Source organism: Epinephelus lanceolatus, chromosome 11 (assembly GCF_041903045.1).
Source record: "Epinephelus lanceolatus isolate andai-2023 chromosome 11, ASM4190304v1, whole genome shotgun sequence".
NCBI classification, from domain to species: Eukaryota; Metazoa; Chordata; class Actinopteri; order Perciformes; family Serranidae; genus Epinephelus; species Epinephelus lanceolatus.
In genome coordinates, this window is record NC_135744.1 from 10,763,480 (window position 1) to 10,787,813 (window position 24,334).

General features: G+C 40.4%; 1 protein-coding gene across 13 annotated transcripts in view; it reads left to right on the forward strand.

Annotated features, from left to right (window-relative positions):
- LOC117267257 (RNA-binding protein Musashi homolog 2) overlaps window positions 1–24,334 on the forward strand; it is a 311,435-nt gene that overhangs the window by 71,769 nt on the left and 215,332 nt on the right. For all 13 annotated transcript variants that reach the window (XM_033643047.2, XM_033643054.2, XM_033643040.2 and 10 more), the window contains one exon: window positions 21,529–21,621. In XM_033643047.2, coding sequence (XP_033498938.1) covers window positions 21,529–21,621 — 93 coding nt within the window. The remainder of the gene's footprint in view (window positions 1–21,528; window positions 21,622–24,334) is intronic.

Sequence of the window (24,334 nt, forward strand, 5' to 3'; positions counted from 1 at the left end):
TCATGAAGCAGGATTGATAAGCTGGATAACTGTGCTGACTAACACCTGGAACTCCCCCAAATCTGGAACATGGCCTTAGGCCAAATCTCCCGCAGTGAGCGTGAGACTCATGCAATGGACTCTAATCTGACACACTCTCCCCGCACCTCCTATTTCTCACGCTCGGAATTGTTGACGTCGGTGTTGCTGTTTTGTGGGTACAAGCCGAGTCAGACACTCGACCACAGCCAGAGTTTCACCTGACGGAGAGTGAGCTGTCAGATGCAGAATGGACTGTTATTAGTCCGCCTGGGTCCTCCGGTTGCTGCGTTGTGTTCAATCACGTGCGTTTATGTAAATGACGATGCACTGCACAGCTGAGAGGGCGCAGACAGGGAGAGAAAGTGGCGACAAAGAAACAGTGTATTCAGAAATAAGAATAGTTGGATCTTTGGAAGTATTGCAGTCGCACTGGCTCCATTTTATAAAGGTCAAAATATTTGCAGGACAAAAAGGCTAATTTTTCTCACTGAATTGGAGAAGCAAAGGTAGCGAAAGAGCGAAAGATCAGAGGGACGCTGTGCTAACGCTCTAATAAGCTTTTATGACCCTGTAAAATTGGAACTTTATTCTCATTTGTTTAAATATTACTGGATCTCGGCTCTGTTGAAAAAAATGCACTGTGGCTGCTATCATTTTAATGACTGAAACACTCAGAGGAGGCAATCTGTCTGCTTCTTGCAAAAACTAAACACTTTGCTCCAATTTTTTTAATATTATTAACTGAAGCCTGCTTATTTCTAAAATTAAAAACTACACCTACAAAGTGGATCAAGAAAGTTTGATTTCTCACCCAAACAAGTGCAATTTTTTGTACATCATATCTTTTATTTTTCATTTTTTTAAATGTCAGGATAAACTTCTTTTTATTATTCTCACACATGAAAACAGTATTTTTTCACATGATTGAAACAGCCTTTTTTCTTCTTCTGAATATTTTATCACAAAGTCACTTCACCTATTCAAAGCTCTATTTTGCAATATTTTGAAATGAGATTTCTGGTTATGTGAAAGGCTTGTTAATGCTGGGCTCCTGAAAAACCATGGGTGGCCGCTCCCAGTTTATAGCACATGCTTGGTGTGACAAGGGCCTAGAAGTAAGAGAGTGAAAGGAGAGCCACTATTTGACTTAAACGCCAGTAAATTTTGGACCTAAATTGGACAGATGGACAGAAAATGGAGGCGTTAGGGATGTCAATGTAACCCTGTGTCTGTAAGGAGACCATTGTTAGCTAATATGCTAGCCAGAATAAATGGATAGGCTCAAGGATTATCAGATTGGTGACTTGTTGTCATGAGCAAACATTGCTCAAGTCTTATTATGTTTCCTTGCTGTAAAATGTCTCAATTAAACAAAAGCTCAATTTGAAATGGAAACATTATGCACCATTTGCAACTACAAATGTAGTTTGCATGGTTACGAGAAAGTAACAGTTAAATTATTGATTACAAATGACATTTTTCTAAGATGTCATATAAAATCCAATGAGTACTCATCCCAACTCATTAAATATCTCTGCTTTGGGATTTTCATGTCTATGTATGGAAATCTCCTGTATCTGTTGTGGAGGGTGTGGGACATAGTGTCTATTTAAGCTTATTATATGCACAGTATATTTTAAAAATACACTTCCATTTTTACAGGGAATGTACAGTTTCTGCTCATTAGATGCATACAGTCTTTTTTAAAATAAACTTACAATGTTAGTAAAACAACTCATATTTCTCTTAATTTCCTTGTTCAACAAAAGCATGAGGTTAGGTTTAGGAAAAACATCATGGTTTGGCTCATCACTCACATGGGAAGAGAACATCGGGCTCCCAGGTGAAAGTCCAGGGCTTGTTGGACCCATCCACCTCCCTTCCCACCTGCCCATAGGGTCTAGCTTTCTAGCTTCTTATATTACGTTGTTACCGTCAACATTTCAAATTGATGCAGTCTGGCAGAGATATAATCAGACGCCACCCAGCGGCTATCATACTGCCACGAAAAGTGCATTTTTGCATTGGTGTCTGACACTGAAATAACTGATAAAGGGGCAGTGTTTGATGAGTTCGGAATGAGACTGGGCTGATAATGTTAAAAAGCAGGGGCACACCATCAGGAGTGACAAACCAGGCAACTGTTTGGGGTTCCCAACATTTTTTTTGCAAAGGGGCCCCATGATGGCCACTCATGCGCAAATTATGCAATGATAAATACAAGCCACATAAACCTCCCATAAAGGCACTATACAGGGCAGTCCACTGCCTCCAAAAACCTTGAGTGGGGTCCCTACCAGGGACTGTATGACATCTGGACTCTTAGCAAGGACAGTCAGCTAGCTACCTGTTACTGTCAAACAGACATTAGGTGTAACCGTCAGCACAATAAAATGACAAATACCAGAAAACCAGAAACAAAAAAAGAGGTGGAAAAACGACACCAGGGGGTGTTAGGGGGCCTTGATTTGCTTCTCTCCCCCCCAGAGTCTAGGACCGCCACTGTCAAAAACGATTAGGGCTCAGCACAACAAGCAAACACCTTCTACGCTCACCGTATTTGCATTATTATTGGATAATTACTCTTTTTTTTTTGTTTATTGCATTGAAATTAATATTTTCATTGGTTTAATATTTGAAGTGTCAGAATTAACCCCCCCCCCCCCCTCATCTTCTAAGTGTAGGCTTTTGCTGCAGTGCATTTCTCTGGCTGGAGGCAAGGCGGCATGGCTGTGCGGCTATCAACCGGTGTTGATCCGTTACCGCTCTTTAAAATGCTGAGCTGTCAGCAGGAGCCAGGTGAGGCAGTTTGTTCGGCTCACCACTCAATGGACATGTTTCATTGGCACCTTGCTGGAGGTCAGCAGTAAGTGACGGCCAGAGCTGTCAGGGTCAGACCTACTACCCGGCTTTAGCTGGAGAGTGAATTACACCGTAGGTGGGGCAGGTGGGCTGAGCCAAGGCTGGGGGGGCTCAGATTGTGGCCCAGCAGCATGTTAAGGGTGTGTGTGCAGAAATCCATTTGACCATAGTGTCACACAGCTTCATTTATACGCCTGATGTGTAAGAGCTGCTTGGAAACCCGGCAATTCCCTTTTTTCCCCCCACAGATTCTTCAACCAATAACTATTCTGTAGGGTACCTCACTCGAGTGATGGAGTTGGAAGAAGATGTATCATTGAAGGATTAGGACTAGAGCTCATCAAAGAAAATAGCCTGGTCAGTGTGACATGCCACTTTAAAGTGGTTGAATATTTTAAGAGAGCCCTCTTCCTCAGAGGAAATGAAATACAGACAAAGAGTGGAGAGCAGGAGGTTTTTGTTTGTTTCTGCCACCGCTCAGGGGCAGAGATGGAAGATTTGGAGATGTGGAGTAGATTGTTAGGGAGTGAGGCCTATTTTCACCGCAGCTGAGGCCTCCACTCGCCACAAGCAGTTTATATAATTCTAGAGATGAGAGAACAAAATATCTTCCACCACACAAAGTAAGATTTTGCTTCCTTCTCCTCCTCTCAGCTCTGCTATATCTCCTCCTCTCCTGCTTTACTCCAATCACCTCCAGACAGCACGAGGTGCATCAAGGACAGTACAAGGCATCGCAGCGTCGCCACACACAGACTGCCACAGTGCGACAGAGTGTAAACAGTCCCCTCTTACATGACATCTAGTCAGTATCATTGTGCTTGCTCTACCATGCATCACCTGCCACTAAATGATTGCGTATTGTGGGGCGAGTGGATGTGTGTCCAGGTAACCGGACGCTGGCTGGTCAGGATTGCCTGGGAGCGATCCACGCCATGGAGAATGACTTAGTTGAGCCCTGCTGCTGAGCTCTTCTGAGCATGCTTAAGAGCTGAGAATTATTCCACTCATTTCTAGGTTCCTGTGAAGCATGACAAAAAACTCGAGTGCTTCATGCTCGCCCAATTCCCCTCCTGAGAGGAGCCGAGAGGCTCTGGGTTTAGAAGTCGTTCAGCAAACACTCAACATGATGAACATTAATTACATCAATTAAGTGGACCACAACCATTGTCTGGGGTGACTGAAAACACTGTCAGAAATGCATTGACAGCACAACAATGACATGCAGTCCTGAAAGTGCTGCTGCTAGTTTAAGGTAGCTAGCAGAGTACGAGACAGTAAATAAAGGGAATGTATTTTTTTAATGTGAAAGATAATGATCTTGTTTTATAACCTTCAGCCTGAGAAATCATGGTTATTAATTTGTTATGAAAACACCTATTTCTTGGAGCTTTTCTTAGGCATAATTGCCATTATGTATAAAGTGCATACATAAAGGGCACATTGAAACAGAGGTTCAGGGTTGTTGTGAATGGCGGGTGGTGTCAGAGCAGGCCCACTTTTCTTAAAGCCACAGTATTTTATGTATTACTTTAGTAATTACCAGCCAAAGATTTAGTAAAGAATTATTATACAGTAAATACGACATATGATTATACAAGGTGTCCAGATTATCACAGTATGCTGTAAGTTTTTATTGAGTTAACTAAATCATGTCAACGTGTTTTACTTTGCTAAAGGCTGTGTGTCTGTGTCTGTGTTTATATCCTGTAACTGTGGTTCATGGCTCTCAGTGTCAAAGATAAACCAAATATGTAAATATTTGGATTCATAGAGGAAGTGACATTTCCAGATTTTTTGCGTAATAACTATAGTGTTGTATGAAATAACTGTGTGTGATTCAGTGTACATGTGAATATAAACAGATAACCCAAATGGCCAATAGATAAAAAGTGAAATAATAAACAGAAGGGACTGACTGTGATTGCCCATTAAAATGAGAAAGATGAAAGTCACCTCAGCCACAGCAGCTCACTGCGTTGCATGTGACACTAAGTGCAGACGGCACCATGGCGCGAGAGTCCTGAGCGGCTTCCTCCGTCAGGAAAACTGACATTCTTGTCCTAGAGGTGAACAGTGAAATGTGTAACACCCAAGACTCCGCTAACGGCAAGTTGAATTCGTGTCTCTGAAGATACTGAATGCCTGATGACCTTGGTAGCCATGCATAATGATGCCCACTTAACAGTTTATTTTTGGAACACAATGAAGCGCATAATTAACTTTGTAGTAGAATGAATTGTGTTTCCATCATCTTGGCAGTTGCCTGGAGTTTGTTTTACTTATAAATGATTAACAAGGTTGCATTCAGTTAGTCATATGTGGCTGCATTTATATTTAGACAACAAAGCTGCTGCTGCCTGTGTGAGTTAAAGTCTGCTTAAACCATTTACATGGTTGCATAATTAATTAGGGCTGTGACTAACGATTATTTTCATCATTGATTAATTTGCCAGTTATTTTCGCAATTAATCAATTCATCAATCAATCAATTAATCCTTTTGTCCCTAAAATGAGGGAGAATTGTGAAAAATGCCCCTCACAATTTTCTCCAGAGCCCAAGGCAACGTATTAAAATAGCCTGTTTAGTCCGACCTACAGTCCAAAACACAAAGATTTTAACTTTAAGGATATTAAACAGAGAAATGCATTAAAGATTCTTGTAGCAGTGGATGTTGCATTTCAGCTTGAAGAGTGACTGGATTGTTAAAATTGTTATTGGTGTTGCGTTCACATGGAATCAGGCAGACGGAAATCACATTCTGGACGGCACAGCACAGTCTGAGTGAATGGCAAGATGGGAAAATAAATGTTGCAATGGTGATACTGTAATAAAGAATAAAGTATGTAAGAAAATGATTGGTCAGTTACTATTTTATGTTATTTGAAGCGACGTCTAGTTATCATCCAGATCACATGTTTCCACCTTGTGTGAAGAAGCTACGTAACATCTGGTTGTAAATTCCTCCGCAGAGGATGGCAAAAAGTTATTTCGACTTAAAACAGCAGTGCTTTCAACCGTTACCATTGCCAGTATTCTCTTCTGGCTTCACCCAATTTTACCGTCCTGCCTCGTCCACTGAAATGACCGTATGCCTGATTCCATGTGAACGCAGCACAATTCACTTTCTGTCATTCGACTACTAAATTAATTGACTAATCCTCCAGCTTAAGACTTCGTTAAATTTCCCTCGAATTATCCTGTATTCAAGACTTAACTATTTATTTAGGTTATTAAGAGAGTCTTAATGGTTATGGTTTATGGTTAGGTTGTTGCTTCCATGGCAACCTGTTGTGACGCTGCTGAAAACAGGTGATTCATAAGGAATTCAATGATCAAGAGAGAGAGAGAGAGAGAAGTTTATAATGTCAGGCAGATACTGAGCTGTGTGTCTGTGCTGTACTAATATGTTGTTATGATGTCATTGGTCATTCTCTAGTCTCTCCATGTAATCAATATGGACGTTAAAACATATGTAGCTGTCTTACCATAATGTTAGATGGATGCAGGATTTAATCAGCGGAAAGGGAAGGACTTTATTTATCCTACAAGTAAGAGTAAGATTTGAAAAGTCTTTATATACACATAAAAAAAAACTATGATCACAGTTTTTGGCAAAATAATTGCTAATATAATTTTGCTTGGTTTGTTCAGCACTAAAAATATAGATTCATGACAGTGAGGATTAAAGAGGGAAATGGAGCTGGACAACAGAGAGGATGCACGTCAAGGTTACCTGCCCACCTACCAGAAACTAGGATATTCCTGCTTTTATGTGGCCTAACCTTCTGCTGTTTATCTCCTCCTCCTTTTCTTATCATGTCAGTCACAGGACCACATTTCCAAAGATGGTGATTTGGATGATTAGCTGTGTTATTGTCCTACAATGCATGTGATAGGGAGAAGAGGGGGGGGGGGGGGGCAGGGGGGAGTAAGGTGTAGTTGGAGGGCCTGTCACAAAATCCCATTTATTTTCCCCTCTAGTACTTACTGTCAGTACCAAGACTGGGGTCTTGGTACAGAAATTAACATTTGTTATCAGTGTTAAGGGTCATGCAAGAGAACATCAACTTATTGAAAAGGCTGCCACTCAAACAGCTGAGGCAGAGAGATTATTTACTATAGAGAGAATGTTTCTGTTGCACGGTCACAGTCGCTCGCTGTTTCATGTGTGTTGAAATGTTTTCTAGTACTCTCTGTTGTCAGGTGTCAAAAGCTGCTTTATGATAATAATTGTTCAATTTGTAGGTTTTCACATTTTGTACTTTGGAATGAACACATTCGATGGTGCTGATGATTTTTTAAAACACTCTGCCTGTGTTCCTCTTTTTGATGTTTCTCTCTAAGGCTTTCTTTATACGATACACTGAAACTGTTTTTGCAATGCATTCTTTAAATCTACCTTCCACTCGTCTTTTTGGAAGGCTTGGCCCAGGTCACGTCTGTAAGGATTACTGACACACTGTACGTGAAATATAAATGAAATGAACTCGGTTTAACTCATACAACAAAACTGCAGGACCCGCAACCTGGTGAAAGTTCAGAGACAGAGAGAGGGCAGCAGAGGCCTAAAGTAGACTGGGAGGTGCGATAGTGTAAAGAACAGAGCCCAGTCCCAAATATAGCTGCTAAAAGTGACTGCAGGGTCCTGACTCTGTCTCTTCTGTGTGCTATGCTGGACTGAGGGGAGGATCAAACTATGTCAGTGAGCTGAAAACTGCTCAGCCCTCTGCAGAGGGTTTAAAGGATTCATAGAGGTCCACATATTTTCCCCATGTTCTGTCCTCATTATTACACATTTAATAAAAAAGGTTTTTATGATTTAAAACGTAACTGGAACTCAAAGTGAAAAAAAGATATTATGGAGCTGAGTTCAAGTTATGTCTTTATGAGTGTCTTTACGATTGAGCCTAATGAGTTTCTTGTAAACAAACAAAAGTTCAGTGCTTTCCTTCCACATAAAAATCCCACATCCTTGTTTACTGGCTAATATTCTTCTTCTTTTTGGCCTATGTGGCACCTTGCTACACCTCTTTTCACATTAGTGCCACCAACTGGTGAACAGCGGAATAGTGTGAAAACGGCATTGCTCCATAGCAATACTAGTGGTCAAAAACTCCACAGGGTGCATTTACTCAAGACTTTTTAGTAATTCTAGAAAAAAAACATTTTGTTTTTGAAACAGTTCAACAGTGATGTTCATTATAAAAGGGAAAGAAACCTAAAGGGAGCCTATTACGGTTTTTCATATTTTGTGTTGTAGGCTACATATATAGTGTTACAATAAAGTCTGTTCATTAGACATGGACAAAGTTTCAAATAATATATGTGAAAGTAATTTGTGTGAGCAAAAACTTCAAGTTTCCGCCACTTTTTTTTTCCTTTTCTGGCTACAGTATGATGTCATAGTGTGCTGGATTTCTTTATATGGTCATCTGCTCCAGACACACTACTGCATGTAGCCTACGCTGCTAAGTGAAGCTACATGCTAACATCAAGGGTTGCTGATGTTATTAATTTCTGTCTGATTTCCAATCACATTCCTGCTGGAACATGCGCCGTTGTGTTCAGAAGCTTTTATTGGCATTTTTCCACAGTAAAAAGTGCAGCTATTCTCCATTACGGTCATTCCCCAGCTGCAATGATAGTACAGAAATGCTGGGAAATGGAAGACCCAGAAACACTGACCAATCAGAGCAGACTGGGCTTTTTTGGGAGGGGGCCTTAAAGAGACAGGCGCTAAACAGAGCGTCTCAGACAGATGGTGAATACAGGTGTAGCAGCACAGTTTGAGGAAAACAGTGTTTTTTTGACAATTGCAGCATGTAAACATGTTCTAGTAGAAACATTAAGACTGAGTATGAATCTGAAAATGAGCTTTTCCGACAAAGTGACAGCAATTTTGTTACCCGATCACATTTCTGTGACATTAAACTAGAATACAGTGAACTGGGAGGTCTGTCAGTCAATTTTTTCCTGTACAAGAACTCCCTTAAAATGAACTACTTTTGTGGGACATAAGCAAGACCAAGATATTTGTATTATTAAAGATTATTATGGATTTTTTTTTTGGATATTTTTGTTTTGTATTTCAAAGCACGACTGGCTCAAGTCAAAATGAGATTAATTTCAGTGTTCTGCATGCTAAATAGACCTCCACGGCTACATGAAGGCGTGCTGTGTCTCATAACCCTGGAGTGAGTTTTAGATACCCAGTCGTGTTCGCAATATATTGTCTTGCAAATTTGTTAAATGTTCATAACGTGCTTGCTCAAATGTCCCAGATTTGGCCACAAGCAAGCATCTACTTAGCATAATATTCATATTTCCAAAAAAGCTCTTAAGAGCACTCCTGGCATTGTCCATTTCTCTTATTTGCCTCTTATTGCTGTAACGTTTGCTTAATGCCCGGCCTGTGCCTAGCAATCGCATGCTGTGCTCATTGTGAATGCAGTGTGAATGTGCTGTTTGGGTATGGGCCCATGCATCTCCAGGGCCCTATAATCAGCTCTAAGCTGCTTCTATCAATCTTCATAACTGTAGTGGGTTGAGGAGGGAAGTGCAGCTAATCAGCTCTAACCGGCCCCATGTTCAGCCTGACTGTCACTGTTATAGCAGGGCCATATGCAAACAGTGTCCCCTACATGCATGTCCCTTACTCACATCTTGGCCGTCTCGCAGGGCCATTCCACAGATGGCCAGCTCTAGCAGAAGTCAGTTTTTGAAAAGGGCCTGTGACTTTCACTGAATAGCTGTTAGTGTAGGTTAATATAGGAGTGGTGGCCCTGCAGCAGTGGCAATCACAGCTCTGATCAGAGCCGGGCTTCAAAGACGTCTTTGCAAGTTGAAGCCAGAGTTGTCATTAGCTTCTGCCCTGTGCTTGACAGCCCTTCCCCACCCCCCAACTCCCTCTTCCTGTCTCTCCCTCTCTTTCTCTTCCTCCCTCTTTGTCTCTCTCTCTTATCGCGCTCATTTTCTGTCCTTGTGCAAATGGCCACTGTAATCCTGGGTCTGGGTGCTTGGGCCTGTCACTCCACATTTGCACTAAGCATCTTTCCTTCTCTCATCTCCTTTGCCCTAATTGTATTGTAATAAGCAATTACAGATCTATTTATGCGCACTAGAGCTGAGATTGGACCACTTTTTAAAAGGGCATGTAGGGGAGCTGGAACTGGACCAGGCGGTGCCCCCTCGTCCTCAACTTGTAGCTGGACAAAGATGGCACTGCTGCTTATCGCTCAGCCTTCCCCGCTTTCTCTCACTGATGATCTAATCCCGCTTTACTATCTTGTGCTTTGCTCCTGTTTTCTATCTTGTGCAGAACGCCCTCCGAAGCAAAAGTGATTGTGCTGTTGTTTGTTGTTTATTGGCTGTGTTTTCTCTTTGTGAGTCAGCTCTAGTGATGCAAATGAGCAGAGGCAGTGTTTACCTGGACTGGCCATGTTTTCCCTGTGTGTGTGTGTGTGTGTGTGTGTGTGTGTGTGTGTGTGTGTGTGTGTGTGGATGTGTGTGTGCCCATCGTGCCTGCACAACGTCTAGGCCTTTGATCATACTACATTGCATTGACAGATGCTTTCTGGTGCTTTCTGGTTGCTTATGAACGAGGCCACAGACGGGATCTGAATGCCAGTAATTATATCCCCTTGCTAGAGCGATAACAATTGTGGCTTATACAACAAAGTGCGATGGCTTTTTTCTATCTGTCCCATTATTTTTAGGTATGAGAAATGACATCGAAATCCCCCGTCTGCTTCCTCCCTGTCTGGGGCTCTGTGTTTACAGCTGTTTGTGAGCCCGTATGTGTGAGAGGTGGGGGCCATGATAAAGGCTTACACCTTGTAATCATAGCTGGATGTGTGATCTTAGCGACCTGCCTGAGAACTGGCGTGCATGTGCTATGTGTGTGTGTTGGAGAAGGGAGGGTGGTGACTGAAAGATCCACTAACACCAAATTTGCAGTAAGGCAGAGTCAGTTAATGAGGAATATGACAGAATGAAAAGGTTTGGAAGCTCTGCTGAGATTAAAAGAGAGAGTGGAGGTAAGAACAATAGCAGTGTAAGCCTTTCTGAAGCTGTGTTCTTATTTATACATCATTTTCGTAACGTTGATATATTATTTAAAAATGTCAATATAAATGGTGTCCTGTAGAAACATTTTACAAAAAGCAGCATATTCATAGGTGATAGTTAGAGAATTTTGATTTGTGATTGTTCGATTTTATTTGCAATTTATAGTTTTAAAGATGTTCAATTTCAGTTACTTTTAGTTACGTCTTCATGTAGTCGCATATTCAAAAATACGTGGAATACGCTCATAGTGACCACAGTTGCAGTGATCAGCCACGTGCATGCATCAAAAAGCACAGACAGAGTCATTCCTGTACAAGTACTTTCTAAACCCATAGTCCCATTACAGTGTTTGTTTTGGGAACTGCCGCAATTCTGTTATTATCATTTAAAAGATATATATATTTTTAATTTTACTTCACATGATACTTTGCCTTGCTTTAACCCATCTGCTTTAGGCAGGCTACCTGAGGCTGCAGCCAAGTGCAAACTGAAATCATGACAAGGGGGAAAAAGAATCATGTTTTCTTAATGAAACACGTCAAAGCTTAAGACAAATTGTGAAGAACGAGCCAACAAGTTGCAGCAGCAACATTTAGTGTTCCTCAGGCAACCTTGTGTAGTCTACTCAAGCAACGAGAACCAATCATGGCTGCTAATGATGGAGATGGAAAACAAATGCACACGGACAAAGCACCTGTGGTTGAAGCAGCCCTCGCCAAGAGGATTGATAACGTGTTTTTCATGTTTGACCTAATTGTTGACATTAGACAATTGAAGCCACCTGATCAGCAACTCATCCAAACTCGCATGTCCATGATTTAGTTTGGATGTAGCATTGAGTTTACCCGACATTTCAGACATGAACCCACGAGGCCAAAGGTCACTAGATCCGAGCTCGTAGCTGAAACTTTGCATTTAGTGTTTGATGATCTTCTTCTATGGTTAAATATTAACAAATACCTCAGTAATGATTTCAAATAGTCAAGTGTTTCAGTGTGTCAGCATTGCAAAAGTGGTCCTTGATTTTCCTTTAATGACACTAAGGATGAACAGTCAAATTGCGTTTGTCGTTATGTACCAACTATGGGAGGAGGAAAAGGAAATTCGTACAAAAGGCCACCATGCCTGATTCACCACCGCAGACTGGAAACTGCACCAAAAGAAACAGTGTTTGAAATTTTACGTCTAGGAAAAGCAGCTGTAGGATTTGCGGCACTGTTTTATTGAACGCACAAAAACTAAAGCCAGGTCAAGCATTGAATGAAAGAGATTAAAATTAAAAGATGCATTATGAAGATAGTTCACTACATCTCTCCATCTATCGCTACAACACAGAAGATTATTTTTTCACATAGCTTCCTTCTGTGACCTCCCGCTTGAATATGTTTAACTGACTTTTAAAGGCTCACAGAAGCTTCAGCTCAGTGTGCTATGATTAAAGCAGCCAGTCACGACTATAATTTAAAATAAAAGTTTTACTATAAATTGATTTTTTTTATAACTCATTCCATCAATGTTTTTTTTTTTTTGCAAGGATGATGACATTTAGCTGTTAAGCTAATATTTCTTCCTGGAACGCCTCCTTTTTGTAGGATGAATACACACTTGCCGTTCCAAAAGTGTCTTTGCTTCAACCCATCAAAGTTCAGCAGGAGAAACCTTTTATTTTTGCGCTCCACTGCTTTCCAGACATGTGCAACACGCATCAAAACAGGCACTTCATGCAAATCAGGTGAATGGAGGCTGAGCTCGTTTACATCTGCAGCCTGAATAAATATGCTGCTAAATTAAAAAAACGAGAAGGTGCGAAATTTTGCTCTCCAGAGCTTTATATGCAATATGCTCAGTAAATAGTCCACAAAATATTAGAATATTTGCAAGCAGCAGTTTATCCATTAGATTCATGTTTTTGAAATTGATAATGACCATTTTAGTGTGTGAAAACAGCCCTCACCATTAAGGGGTAGTTTATTTAAACACCCCAACATTAAAGAACACAAGGACATCCAAGTTTGACGTTAGAAAGAAAGCAGACAAAAAGAGTAACGCCATTGATCCGTAATCTAATAATAAGCATTTTCGTCCCTCCCCTCTTCTCAGCAAAAATGGTGTCAGCTTACAACTTTTCCAGTAAAACCATTAAATGTCTGTGTCACCATCTGTCTATCATTGCCATGCCTTTTTGAATGGACTTGAAAAGACAACATACTTAAAGCATCTAAGCTGAAGTGTGTGTAAATATTTCAACATTTACATAAATAAGTTACACATTTTTTTTTGTCTTACACTCTGCTTTTCTCCTATGTTTTATATTGTTTCACACTATATTCATCTTCCTCTCATATCCCACTTGGGGACTTAATAACATTCACTCTCTCTCTTTGCGTTCTCTGTTCTGCAAGCAAGTTCAAAACACTAATAGCTTTTTGGAGGTGCAACACAGAGAGCTCTTTGAATTTTGTTTGCTGCCACAGGTAGAAGTCTTAAAACTTTCCACAAATAATAATAATAATAATGATATTGCATGCTGCAATATTAGCTACAGGCTTATCTTTTTCAACTTCCTCAACACTCGCAGCAGCCCCCTACTTTTATGGCACACTTAAACCAGGAGCACAGTATTATAAAGGCTTTGCAATGAGGTGCATTGTTTACGCTTAGTGAGGAGAAGAGGAAAGGCGTTATACACACACACACACACACACACACTCACACTCACACTCACTGAGCATACGCACACATGCAAATCAGACAGTAGATCAGAGTCATCAAAGTAAAACAGCCTGGTCTTGAGTGTCTGATAATTATCAGCCTGCCATGGCCTAAAAAGATGTGTCCCAAGTTTGCTCTGTTGCTTAGTGAGTCAGAGGGATGCTAGCCAAACTGCTGTTGTGTGTTTTGCAAAAAAATTGTGTGCTTTTTTTGCGTGCAGTCTTTGTTTTAGGTTCTATCTATGAAAAGCTCAGTTGCCAAAAGAAAATGTTGGCGTTGGCAAACCACAAAGATGTAACATTTCCAGGTTTCATGCAATCATATCAGTGTTTTAAAAGTAATCAGCAGTAGGTGGAGAGGATGGTGGATGGCGTGTCACCTAGCTACAGATAAGTGTTGGAGCCCATCAGCCAGCAAAAATGATTTTGATTTGGTCAGTCACTGCTGTCTTTCTAGCGGCTTTTTAGGTATGAAAGTGTCTGTTTTAAATGAAGACATCGTTGTTTTTTCTGCCGGGATAGTGGCATGAAAAGTGGTTGTTTTTTACCGAGACATTGCTGCTTTTCTTGCCAGGATAGAATAACGAAAACTGGTTGTTTTTTACCAAGCCATTGCTGCTTTTTCTCTCGGGATAGTGGCACCAAAAGAGGTTGTTTTTTTTAACCGACATTTTGCTGCTTTTCCTGCCTGGATAGAGACACAAAAAGCAGTTGTTTTTTACTGAGATATCACTATTTTTCTGCCATGATAGTGGCACTAAAAGCATTTTTTTCCCCAAGATATGACCTCATGTCCTGCTGTGATGGTGGCTCGAAAAGTGGTTGTTTTTTACTGAGACATCTCCATATTTCCGCCATGATAGTGGTGCTGTATATGGTTGTCATGTATTGAGACATCGCTGCTTTTTCTGCCAGGATAGTGGCACCAAAAGTGGTTAGTTTTTACTGAGACACCCCCGCTTTTCCTGCTGGAATAATACCCCGAAACTGAATATTTTAAGCCAAAAAATGGATCTTTTCCTAACCATAATCCAGTTGTTTTTGTGCCTGAACTGCACATTAACAAAAAGCATTGTTCAAACATAAACTTCCGATAAATCTGCGACACTATAATGTACAAATATAACTTATGGTTTTTAGAAAAGTACAGCTTCAACATATTTTTCTGGCAATTGGATTACTCTGAAAGCTTGCCAAAAAAAGTAACCTCTTAAGTTACTGGGAGACTTAAAGGTTTAAGTTTACAAGGTCAAATGTTTGTCCGTACTCAGCTATTACCAACACTTTTACCCATCTGGCTGACTCTGTCTAGAATTCCACTGATAAACACTTTGCCCCCCTGCAGACCATATACCAGAATGATTAGACAGATTGCCACAGTCTAAAAGTCATCAAGGAAAAATCTGAATATTCAACATGAACATTAGACTGAGGCATTAGACTGCACATACCTCAATTTTTATACCTTAATGAGGCTGCAACATGTTGCCTGCACTCCAGCACATATAGAGACAGACTTTTGCCATTCGCAGGTCGTTTGGTCACACCAGAAAACACTGCAGGGTGTAAGAGCAGAGCAGTAATTCTCTCTTTGATGAAAGAAATAAAGTATTTTTCATGCAATGTAAGTGCTTGTTTGATTTTGCTTTGATGGATATGCATGATTTAAATAGCTCAGGGGCTTCACTAGGTGTCAGGTTTGTGTTGTCACTCTGTTAGCCTCCATATCCTTCTTGGCTACTCAAGTGTGATGTCAGCAACTGCTAACAGTGTCTCACCGTGTGTGTATGCTGCAGGCTAGAAGTAGGATATTGTTGTTGAGGTGTATGGACAAAGCAGTCAGTTTTAAGCACTCTCTGGACAGTATTTACGTGACCTGAATAGGCTGTTGTTTTTTTATGTGGACTGAAAATAGCAAACGTTCTTAACACATTGCTAAAGCTCTGCAATGTGGACTATGTAGCAGTGATTTAGAGTCGAAGGAAAAGCTATTTTGGGCTTGAATGTTCCATTTGCTAACTAACAGAATGTGATGCACTGAAGCTACAAGGGTTTGTCAGTGTGAGTTGTGCTTTCTGTAAAATTAAGAAGCCATTATGACTGTCCTAAAAGTCACAAAATTAAACTCTCTTCCTCACTCCTGGAAATATGAAGAAGGTTTAGAGCTGGCCTTCATTATGTAAGTGACAGGCATCATGAGATAGCTTCTGCAGCTTCTTCTTGATGACCTCATTGAAAAGGTCACGCTATTGTTAGAGTTATATGGTTTGTCATTTTGTTCTGTCTGTCATTGTTAGAAACTGCTAACAGGTGTCGATAAGAGCGCCCCAGAAGCTTTTTACATTTTTGTCTGCCTCTCTGTATGTATCTGCAGCATGCCTTCTATTACCATGGTAATGCACTAGGGCAGTAATTGTTGCAGCCCTTTGCAAGCACAGCCTCGCACACGCAAGAAATTAGAGACACACTCACGTGTAGGCACACACACACTCAGTCGTGCACAGTCACAACTCTCCTTACTGTCTCTTAGGGATGTGCAAAAATAACTGAATGTTTGAAATTGGGTTAAAGGAAAAACTGGGTTGAAGAGTGGTCCATTTTTTAAATCTGTCAGCTTGAATTGAAATGTTGTTGAAAAAGACTTTTAAAATACTACGCCAGCCAGACCCGAATGATCACAACTAATGTTGCCGTAGATGCAGTGAAGGGGATTTTCTGTTCCCTAGCAGTTATTATTGTTTGTGATTTGGTTAAAAAGGAAATGCATTCGTTAAAATGTAAAATGATCTGTGTCAAATTAAATGCAATTTCAAAGTCATTCCATCCAATGAACTTGGTTATTTAGTTACTGCACTTACTGTGTATTTACATGGAGAAATATACCAGCAGTTCTTTTGAGTAGTCAAGAAATAGCTGCTACTTTTTGTGTTTGTTAAAATGCATTAAACATCCATAAAGATGAGACAAACATTAATAACCTGCACTACCTGGTATAGCTATAAGCATAGGGGGACACAATATAAAGCCATGCAGCCTGTCCGTTGTCACCATGGAGAGAGAAAAATAGAGAAAGCAATTGTGTTGTACCAGGACTTGAGCAATCCCATCAGCTATTGGGCAGACATGTCAGAGTATAAAGACAAGGCTGAAAACTTGACTGGTTGTAGCCTGATGGAACAAGGCCGAAAAATGACCGGGGACTGGGTGGCCCCAGAAGGGAAGCAGGACAAACAGCTGATGTAGAGAGGCAAGCAGAGATGAACATTGACTTGTTTATTTTTTTTTAAACCTAGATTGGCAATGATAAAAGTGAGTGATGTTGATAAATACTCGCACAGCCAGTTTATCAGCAGCTGTCTGGCTTGGGGTTGCCGGCGGCAGCATCCAAGGCTGATAACCTCTGAGGCCTGAGGCATGATGTTGGGAGGAGGAGGTGGGGTGGAGGATGATGCAGCTGCTGGGTCTTGGCCAGCGTATAACCCTAAACCGGTCAGTTGATATTTTGCATGTCCACCAGTATCTGTCAGACATTGTGAAGAAGGGGGGAAAGAAAACAACATAATCTTCCATAAGCCTCACTGAGAGCCTGTAATGCTCATTACACAGCAGGAAATAAAATTGTTGGATGAAGTTGTTGATGAGTTATACTTAGATCCTTACCACCAGTAGGGCTTAAAGAAAAACATCATAACAAAAACCAGAGTTTGTTTTCTTCATCAGCTGTGCTATGAGGCAGGGCAGTAATTATGCATGTGTATATATAAATATATATTGGGCTGCCCCTGAAAAGTCGACTCATCAGTGAGAGACTCGCCAAGCGCTCGTTTTTTTCTTTCTTTCAGATGTTTTAAAAGTGAAAAAACTAGAATGTGATGCATTTGTCATTTATGTAGACAGTAGTACCTGTCATTTATTGCATATTTGTCTAGTATGCTGCATAGTTTGAGTGGGGAACAAATCACTAAAGCATAGTATCATGATATTTTGCATGGCAACATTGCATCAATACACTAATGCCAAGTATCATATTTTTTATAATACAAATTAATAATATTGCATGTCGAATTTAACTTTTCTTACTCTACTAGAATAATAAAATAATTTGCTTTTTATGTCCACAATGTTATGCTGCAATAAAAATGACTGAAGAGACGCTGAAAATAGATCTTTGCTAGGTTTTCCTTTGGGGACATAATTTGCAGTTGAAAAAGATAATAAAGCACAATTATGTAATCAAAATACTCAGTGTATCACAAAAAATAACAATAATTCTGTATCGTCACTTAAGTATCTATAATATCATCGCAGGGACCCCCAGGCCACCCCGCAGATTTGGCACCTAATGTTGACTTCATGGCTACGGCTTTGCTGAATGCTAAAATGCATGCTAGCATGTGTAATTTGGCTAACATTTAGCATGTAACATATCTCCTTCTTAGCAACCCAACATGCTAACATTAGCCTGTTGACATGCGTGGAGTTTATCACGTTAGCATGGCACAGTTACCGTGGCAACATGATTATGTTAGCATGTCAGGATGGTGAGGATTATCTGATAATTCATTCAGAGGGACTTCCACTGTGTGTTGCTTAGTTGTATTTTTGTATATTGTTTGTAACGCCATTTGCACCTATACTGATCATCTTAAATGGTTAAATCCATTTTGCACACCTGTATGCTAATTACCACACAACCTGTGGTTGCATATTGAAGCCTTTGGCCTATTGCTCATTGTCAGTGCTGTGCAAAATGTGTTGCTCATAGCAATGCAGTAAAAGATCCATACTTAAGTTTTTATGGGTTGAGTGTATGATCTGTAAAACAAACTGTTGTGGTTACTTTTTTTTAGGGATGCACCGAATATTCGGTAACCGAATATTTTTGGCCGAATATTGCAAATAAACACACATTCGGTATTCGGTGGAATAAGTGAAAAGCAAGGCTGAATAATAGCGGTGTGTTTTGATAACGCAATCAAACAGTGAGCGATGACGGACGGAGTAAAATGTCGGCAGTGTGGCGATATTTTACTCCGTCCGTCAACGCACTCGCATTTGCGACTAAGAATAGTTTTGTGCGAGCGAAATAAATCATTCAACACGCTGTGCGAGTACAGATTTCAACCAGCAGCAGCAATACGGCAGCCATAGTACTCTGCGGCGCAAGATAAGGCTTACCAGCGACGGAGAATTCTGGCTCCAATAATGTCCTCTTCTTGGCGTCATGACTGCCCAAAAGTATCTGGACAGCCAAGCCGTGGCGGCACACAGTTATGTGACATGTCAGAGGAGAAACGGGCCGATCACATTACTCTTGTGTGGCAGGTAACGGTCCACAAACCTCACCGCACTTTAGGGACTGTTCTTTACTTATGGAGGGACTGTTCTTTACTTGTCAGGGGCGGAGGGTGGCTGGTTGATTTTTATTTTATTAATTTATTTTATTTTGATCCCCCCTATGTTAATCACTTATTGATGCTGTTTTTGAAGTATGAATAAATAATTTATTCCATTGAAATATCATTGATGTATTATAGAAGAGTGATTTATCTTTTTGTAAATGACAAAAGGCACATCTGCCTCATTTTTGCTGTGGTATTGTGATACTACTCAGAACCGTGATACTTTCACTGGTATCGTACCGTGGGTCCCAATTTTGGTACCATGACAACACTGATCTGGAGGGGGTTCATCTGCAAAAACTAATGAAAAACTAAACAACAGTATTCAGTATTCAGTATTCGGTATTCGGTATTCGGCCAAGCGTTTAATTTTATTCGGCTTCAGCTTCGGCCACAAATTTTCATTTCGGTGCATCCTTACTTTTTTTTTTTTTTATGTTTTTATTTCAGTCGCCAGCACCTCTATCCCTGAAGTATATATTATGTGCAGAGCTTGTTTTTGTTATTTTCTTCTTCACTTTTAAATTGGAGTTATAAATGGAGGCCACTGAAATATTTAAAAATCTTCATTTAGTTTTTTTTCTTTTTCTTTCTTTCTTTCTTTCTTTTTTTTTTTTTTTTTTTTACAAAGGTTGGCTTCATTTTTCTGTAAAACAACAAAATATGATTTAAAAAAACATGAAAAATCACAGAAGCAAAAAAAAAAAAAGGATAAGAGAGGGCCCATGTGTGGGAGGCTGTGTGCATATGTGCAGGCTATGCGCCTGTGAGACTGTGTGCACCTGGAAAGCTCTTGACAGATGGTTACTTCAGCTCGAGCTGAATGTTGCTTCTTTTTTTCATCAGTGTTAAGCCTCTTTCATAGATCGAAAGTGTTTCGGTCAGCATTTTGATCAAGGCAGACTCTTTCAACCTTCTTGATAGTTTGCTGTGCGTCTCTGGAGTATGTTTATCCTGCCCTGACCATTTGTTTTGGTTTGATTCTGGCAAGCCAAGGGAGATCAGAGCCATGACTCTCTCTGCTGCTTTTTCTTATTTTTTTTATGTATTTGTTTGCAATTAAAATTACAGAGCAGTGCATTAAAAATCATTACATGCCACATAATATTAGTAAATTCTCAATATGTGGCATGGATCTGGTACTTATAGGACACATTAAAGATTATATATCTTGGAAAATGTGTTCCTGGAGTCACAATAACCTACCGTTCACTTGTCCTTTCTCTGTAGGCCAATCCAGACTCAGTTGGAACGTTACTGTACTAATCAAGAGCTTCAGTCATTCAGTCTCCCATATTGTTGTAACTAGCAGTGGATCAGACACAAGTGATATTGCCTCAAGCTCGGAAACGTTATGTCCACATCAGACATGATAAATCATTTGCAGTGCAATCACCTTTGTATATCTATTACCAGAGGTCAGCTGAAAGAGGCTCAGGTGAAAGTCCTCCTCGCCACAGTGTCAGAGCAGCCTCTCACTGCAATGACTGATCAGGCCAAAGCTATAACCATAATAATAAGGCTATATGTACCAGAGAGACACAAAGTGCTTGAGCCTCAGTGTTATATGTCTTTACATTTTTTCTGTCGTTCTTTTAAAAAAAGAAAGCAGGACCTATAAATAAAACAAATATCATTATTGTTTAATTTGTCTGGATAATACATGGTCTTATTGATATGTTAAATGTAGTGTGTCTGGTTGGCATGTAAAAATGAACACCCATGCTGACAAGATGTTTCAGAGGTCTGACTTCAGGATAAGAGTGTTGTTACCAATTCATAAGTTCACGGGTTAATTTTTAATCATGTGCAAAAAAGAAATAGTCTCCTCGCAGATTTTACACTGGCTTTGACGTGTTACTGTATTTTTGCTGAGAAATTGTCCTCCTAAATTTAGCATGTGCTCTCTGCAGCAGATGTTCGTGCCCTTTTTTGATGCCGTGGGTAATAATCCTTAATATTCTTGCTGTTTGAAACTAAATGAGGCTTTAATGCACTCTGATTCCATCTTCCAGCACTCATTAATTGTTTTTTTGAAAGTCCATAAATTATTTCTGTTGTTGTTGGTTTTTTTTTTCAAGTTTTGCAAAGATAAACAGAAACTTTTATGGATGAAATGGAGGTCTTTAATTCTGTGACAGTCTGTTTTGATTAGAGCTTCAATTTGAAATGTCCTTTGTGAGGGGGAATGCACAGAACTGCTTTGCTCAGCCAAGAGGTTTTTTCTTTTGTCCTGCCTATACCTTCAGCATTTGTGACCTTGCTATATTACCAGTGTTATTTTGAAATTCAATTGTGTGAATCCGTTTATTCCTGTTTAGCAACAATGTGTCCTCACTCATTTATATCCTCCCCGTCACAGGTTATGCTCACTCAGTGTGTCTGAAGCTGTGTGAAGGTGTTGTGCAACTCATTTGAAGCCTCATCACTAATCCTCTCCTCTCGCCCCTTTTCCTTCCAGATGGTCACAAGAACAAAGAAAATATTTGTGGGTGGCTTGTCAGCTAATACAGTAGTGGAAGATGTGAAGCAGTATTTTGAACAGTTTGGGAAGGTAAGACTGTTTTATTTTACTATTACCCTGCATAGTGTTGTCACTATAACCAAAATGTTTGTTGTTAGATGTTACAAATAAAATTTATATCATCATTAATGATAATTACACGATCAGTGTATAGCGACCCCTGTCACTCCGACAGCGAGTGTGTTTATATGGACAAGAATACCCTGCTTATGATTGGGTTTTTGGAGCATCTCGTTTATGTGTGTGAGCATATAAACACCATATCCCGCTTTCAGAAATCCAGATAGCCCTTATCCTGTTGAAGAGAATGTCAAATTTGTTAGCTGGAGTACTCTGCTGTTGTATGTAGACACCTTATCTTGGCTATATATTCCAACTTCAGCAAAGATGTGTAATAGAAACACAAACAATAGCAGCAGCAAAAGCGTCTCTCTTCTGGAGTAATGTAGAAACTGAGTTTTGTCTTTCAGTAATGAAAGGGCTGTGTATCTTATAGGGGTGTAAATTTCCATCAGTCTGGATCATTGTATCGATTAAATGATCAATGATGCAGTATCATCAATGCAAAGTGAAAATATTGATACGTATCGTCATCTTTTAGATACACCTTGATTTAGAAAATCCCATGGCACATTTGCTTGTCCAAGCACATCTTCTTCGTAAACATTCAAACAGCTCTAGCGTTCTAGCTCCAGGAACATAATGGACTTTGTGATATCAGCACAAGTCATATCGTTGTCCAAAGAATCAAAATACTATTGTATCATAGTGACGATTTTATTTACACCCCTAGTATCTCGCTGTACTGCTCCTCTGTCCTAAGTGGTGGTACTGTAGTGACAGTGACAGGCTGGTACCATAATGTTAGCTCCTTTCAGGAATAACTTAAGCTCAGTATGTTGTGTGTGTGTGTGTGTGTGTGTGTGTGTGTGGTCAAAAGAGAGTCGGTGCTCGGCGCTCAGAGCAGACAGCTGCTGGCGATCGGAGCAGAGAAGAGGCGGTTAAGTTGTCAAGAGGTAGTAAATGTAACGTTAAGTGTAATATTATCTATCTGTTGCCCTGATCTCCCATTGCTGCTATGTTTTTTGTAAAGTCACAGTGGAAATGCATATGGGAAATATGAATATCTCAGTTCCTCTGTGTGCATGTAAACACCATATCTCCAATCTGATCATAACCGAGATATGCCACATAAATGGGTTATATGTGCCCATGTAAACGTACTGATAGTCACTGTGGCTTATACCACATGGCCAGCACTCCAGTCTATAAAGCAGTCAGGAATTTGAGCCTTAAAAGAAGCCAGCGGCACCAGTTTGGCTCCTTTCCTGACAAATAAATCTCTGTTGTGACAAGCAAACAACTGAAGATATGGCAATGGCTTCACACAGCCCACCATGCCTGGTCAACAACATGCATTTTACTCACAGAGCAAACAAGCAATGACAACCAGCTGCCATGACCAAACACCCACTGCACCCCCCATCCCCCAACCCCAAAAAGTATCTGTAAATATAAGGGAAATCAAAATTAAGGTTTTGATATTGTGGCAACATTATTCTGGTGTGGTGTGAAAGACAGAAACACCCCCAGCTCATTCAGCAGAGGCTCACATTCAGCTGTTTGTTCCTGTCTGCTGCAGCAGTTTCTGCATGCTGTTCTCATGACCAATACCCCCAGCAGAGTGAGGCATATATGCGCACTCTTTCGCACAAGGACATGCACACACAGACAGGCGCGCTCACTCTCAAGCGTGTGCACATGTGCGCACACAAACACGGTTTGATACAGTAGCAGCATTTCACAGATAATGTCCCCACACTGAGCGCAGATCCATTTCCCTCATGTCATATTCCACATCAGTCAAGGTCACCTTCAGCTGATACAGTCCCTGTAACACCAGCGCTTGACCTTGAGTTTAAACAATTTCACCGAGGATGGATTTTTCACGGGCACATAATGTACCATGTCCTGAAGGAGACAAAAGAGCTGTTGTAAATTAATAGAAACTGTTATTTTTTTGTCCAGAGACAACATGCAACCAGCTCTCCCCTATAAAGCCCTGCATTCTTTTCTTGACTGAAAGCGAGCAAGGTGAAGGACTTTGTTTTGCTCTTTATCTGTGGAAGTGGCATTAAAGACCTCACCATGGCCTGGTCTGCCGTTCCAAATAAAGATGGCTTATTTGCACAATAGAATGCAGCGAGCAAATATTCAGCACGACTTCGCAATCAATGGATCTGAGAAAGGGCTCGAAATGATTTTCGACTTGATTGAATGACATAATTGACTTGATTATACAAAGTTTTTTTCCTCCTTGAGGAATCGTCAAATGCTTAGGAGGAAACAAACAAATCAGACTGATTGAGCAAGATCTTGTGCATGTTTCTGTGTGTGCTTTTATAGCCTACTTGTGCATGCTTGGATGTGTCTGCAGTGGCTGAGTGTGTCAGCGATTAAGTGTATTTATGTGGGTGCATGCTTAGGGCTGTGCGTGTGTGTTCGAGCAGGTTTGAGTGTCTTCAGCAAGAAGGGAAAATCAGAGTAGATATTGTGGGCTATGGCAGACAAGATACAGAGCAAAAAGAAGTATCATTCTCCCTCTGTTTTGTGTGTGTCCTTCCTTTCTGCCTTACACATCCCGGGATTTATTAAATAACCTGCCTGTCACTGCAACCTACCATTATCGCCACGTACACACCACTCTGAGGACTTATCCACAGAAGGGAAAACCAATTAATTC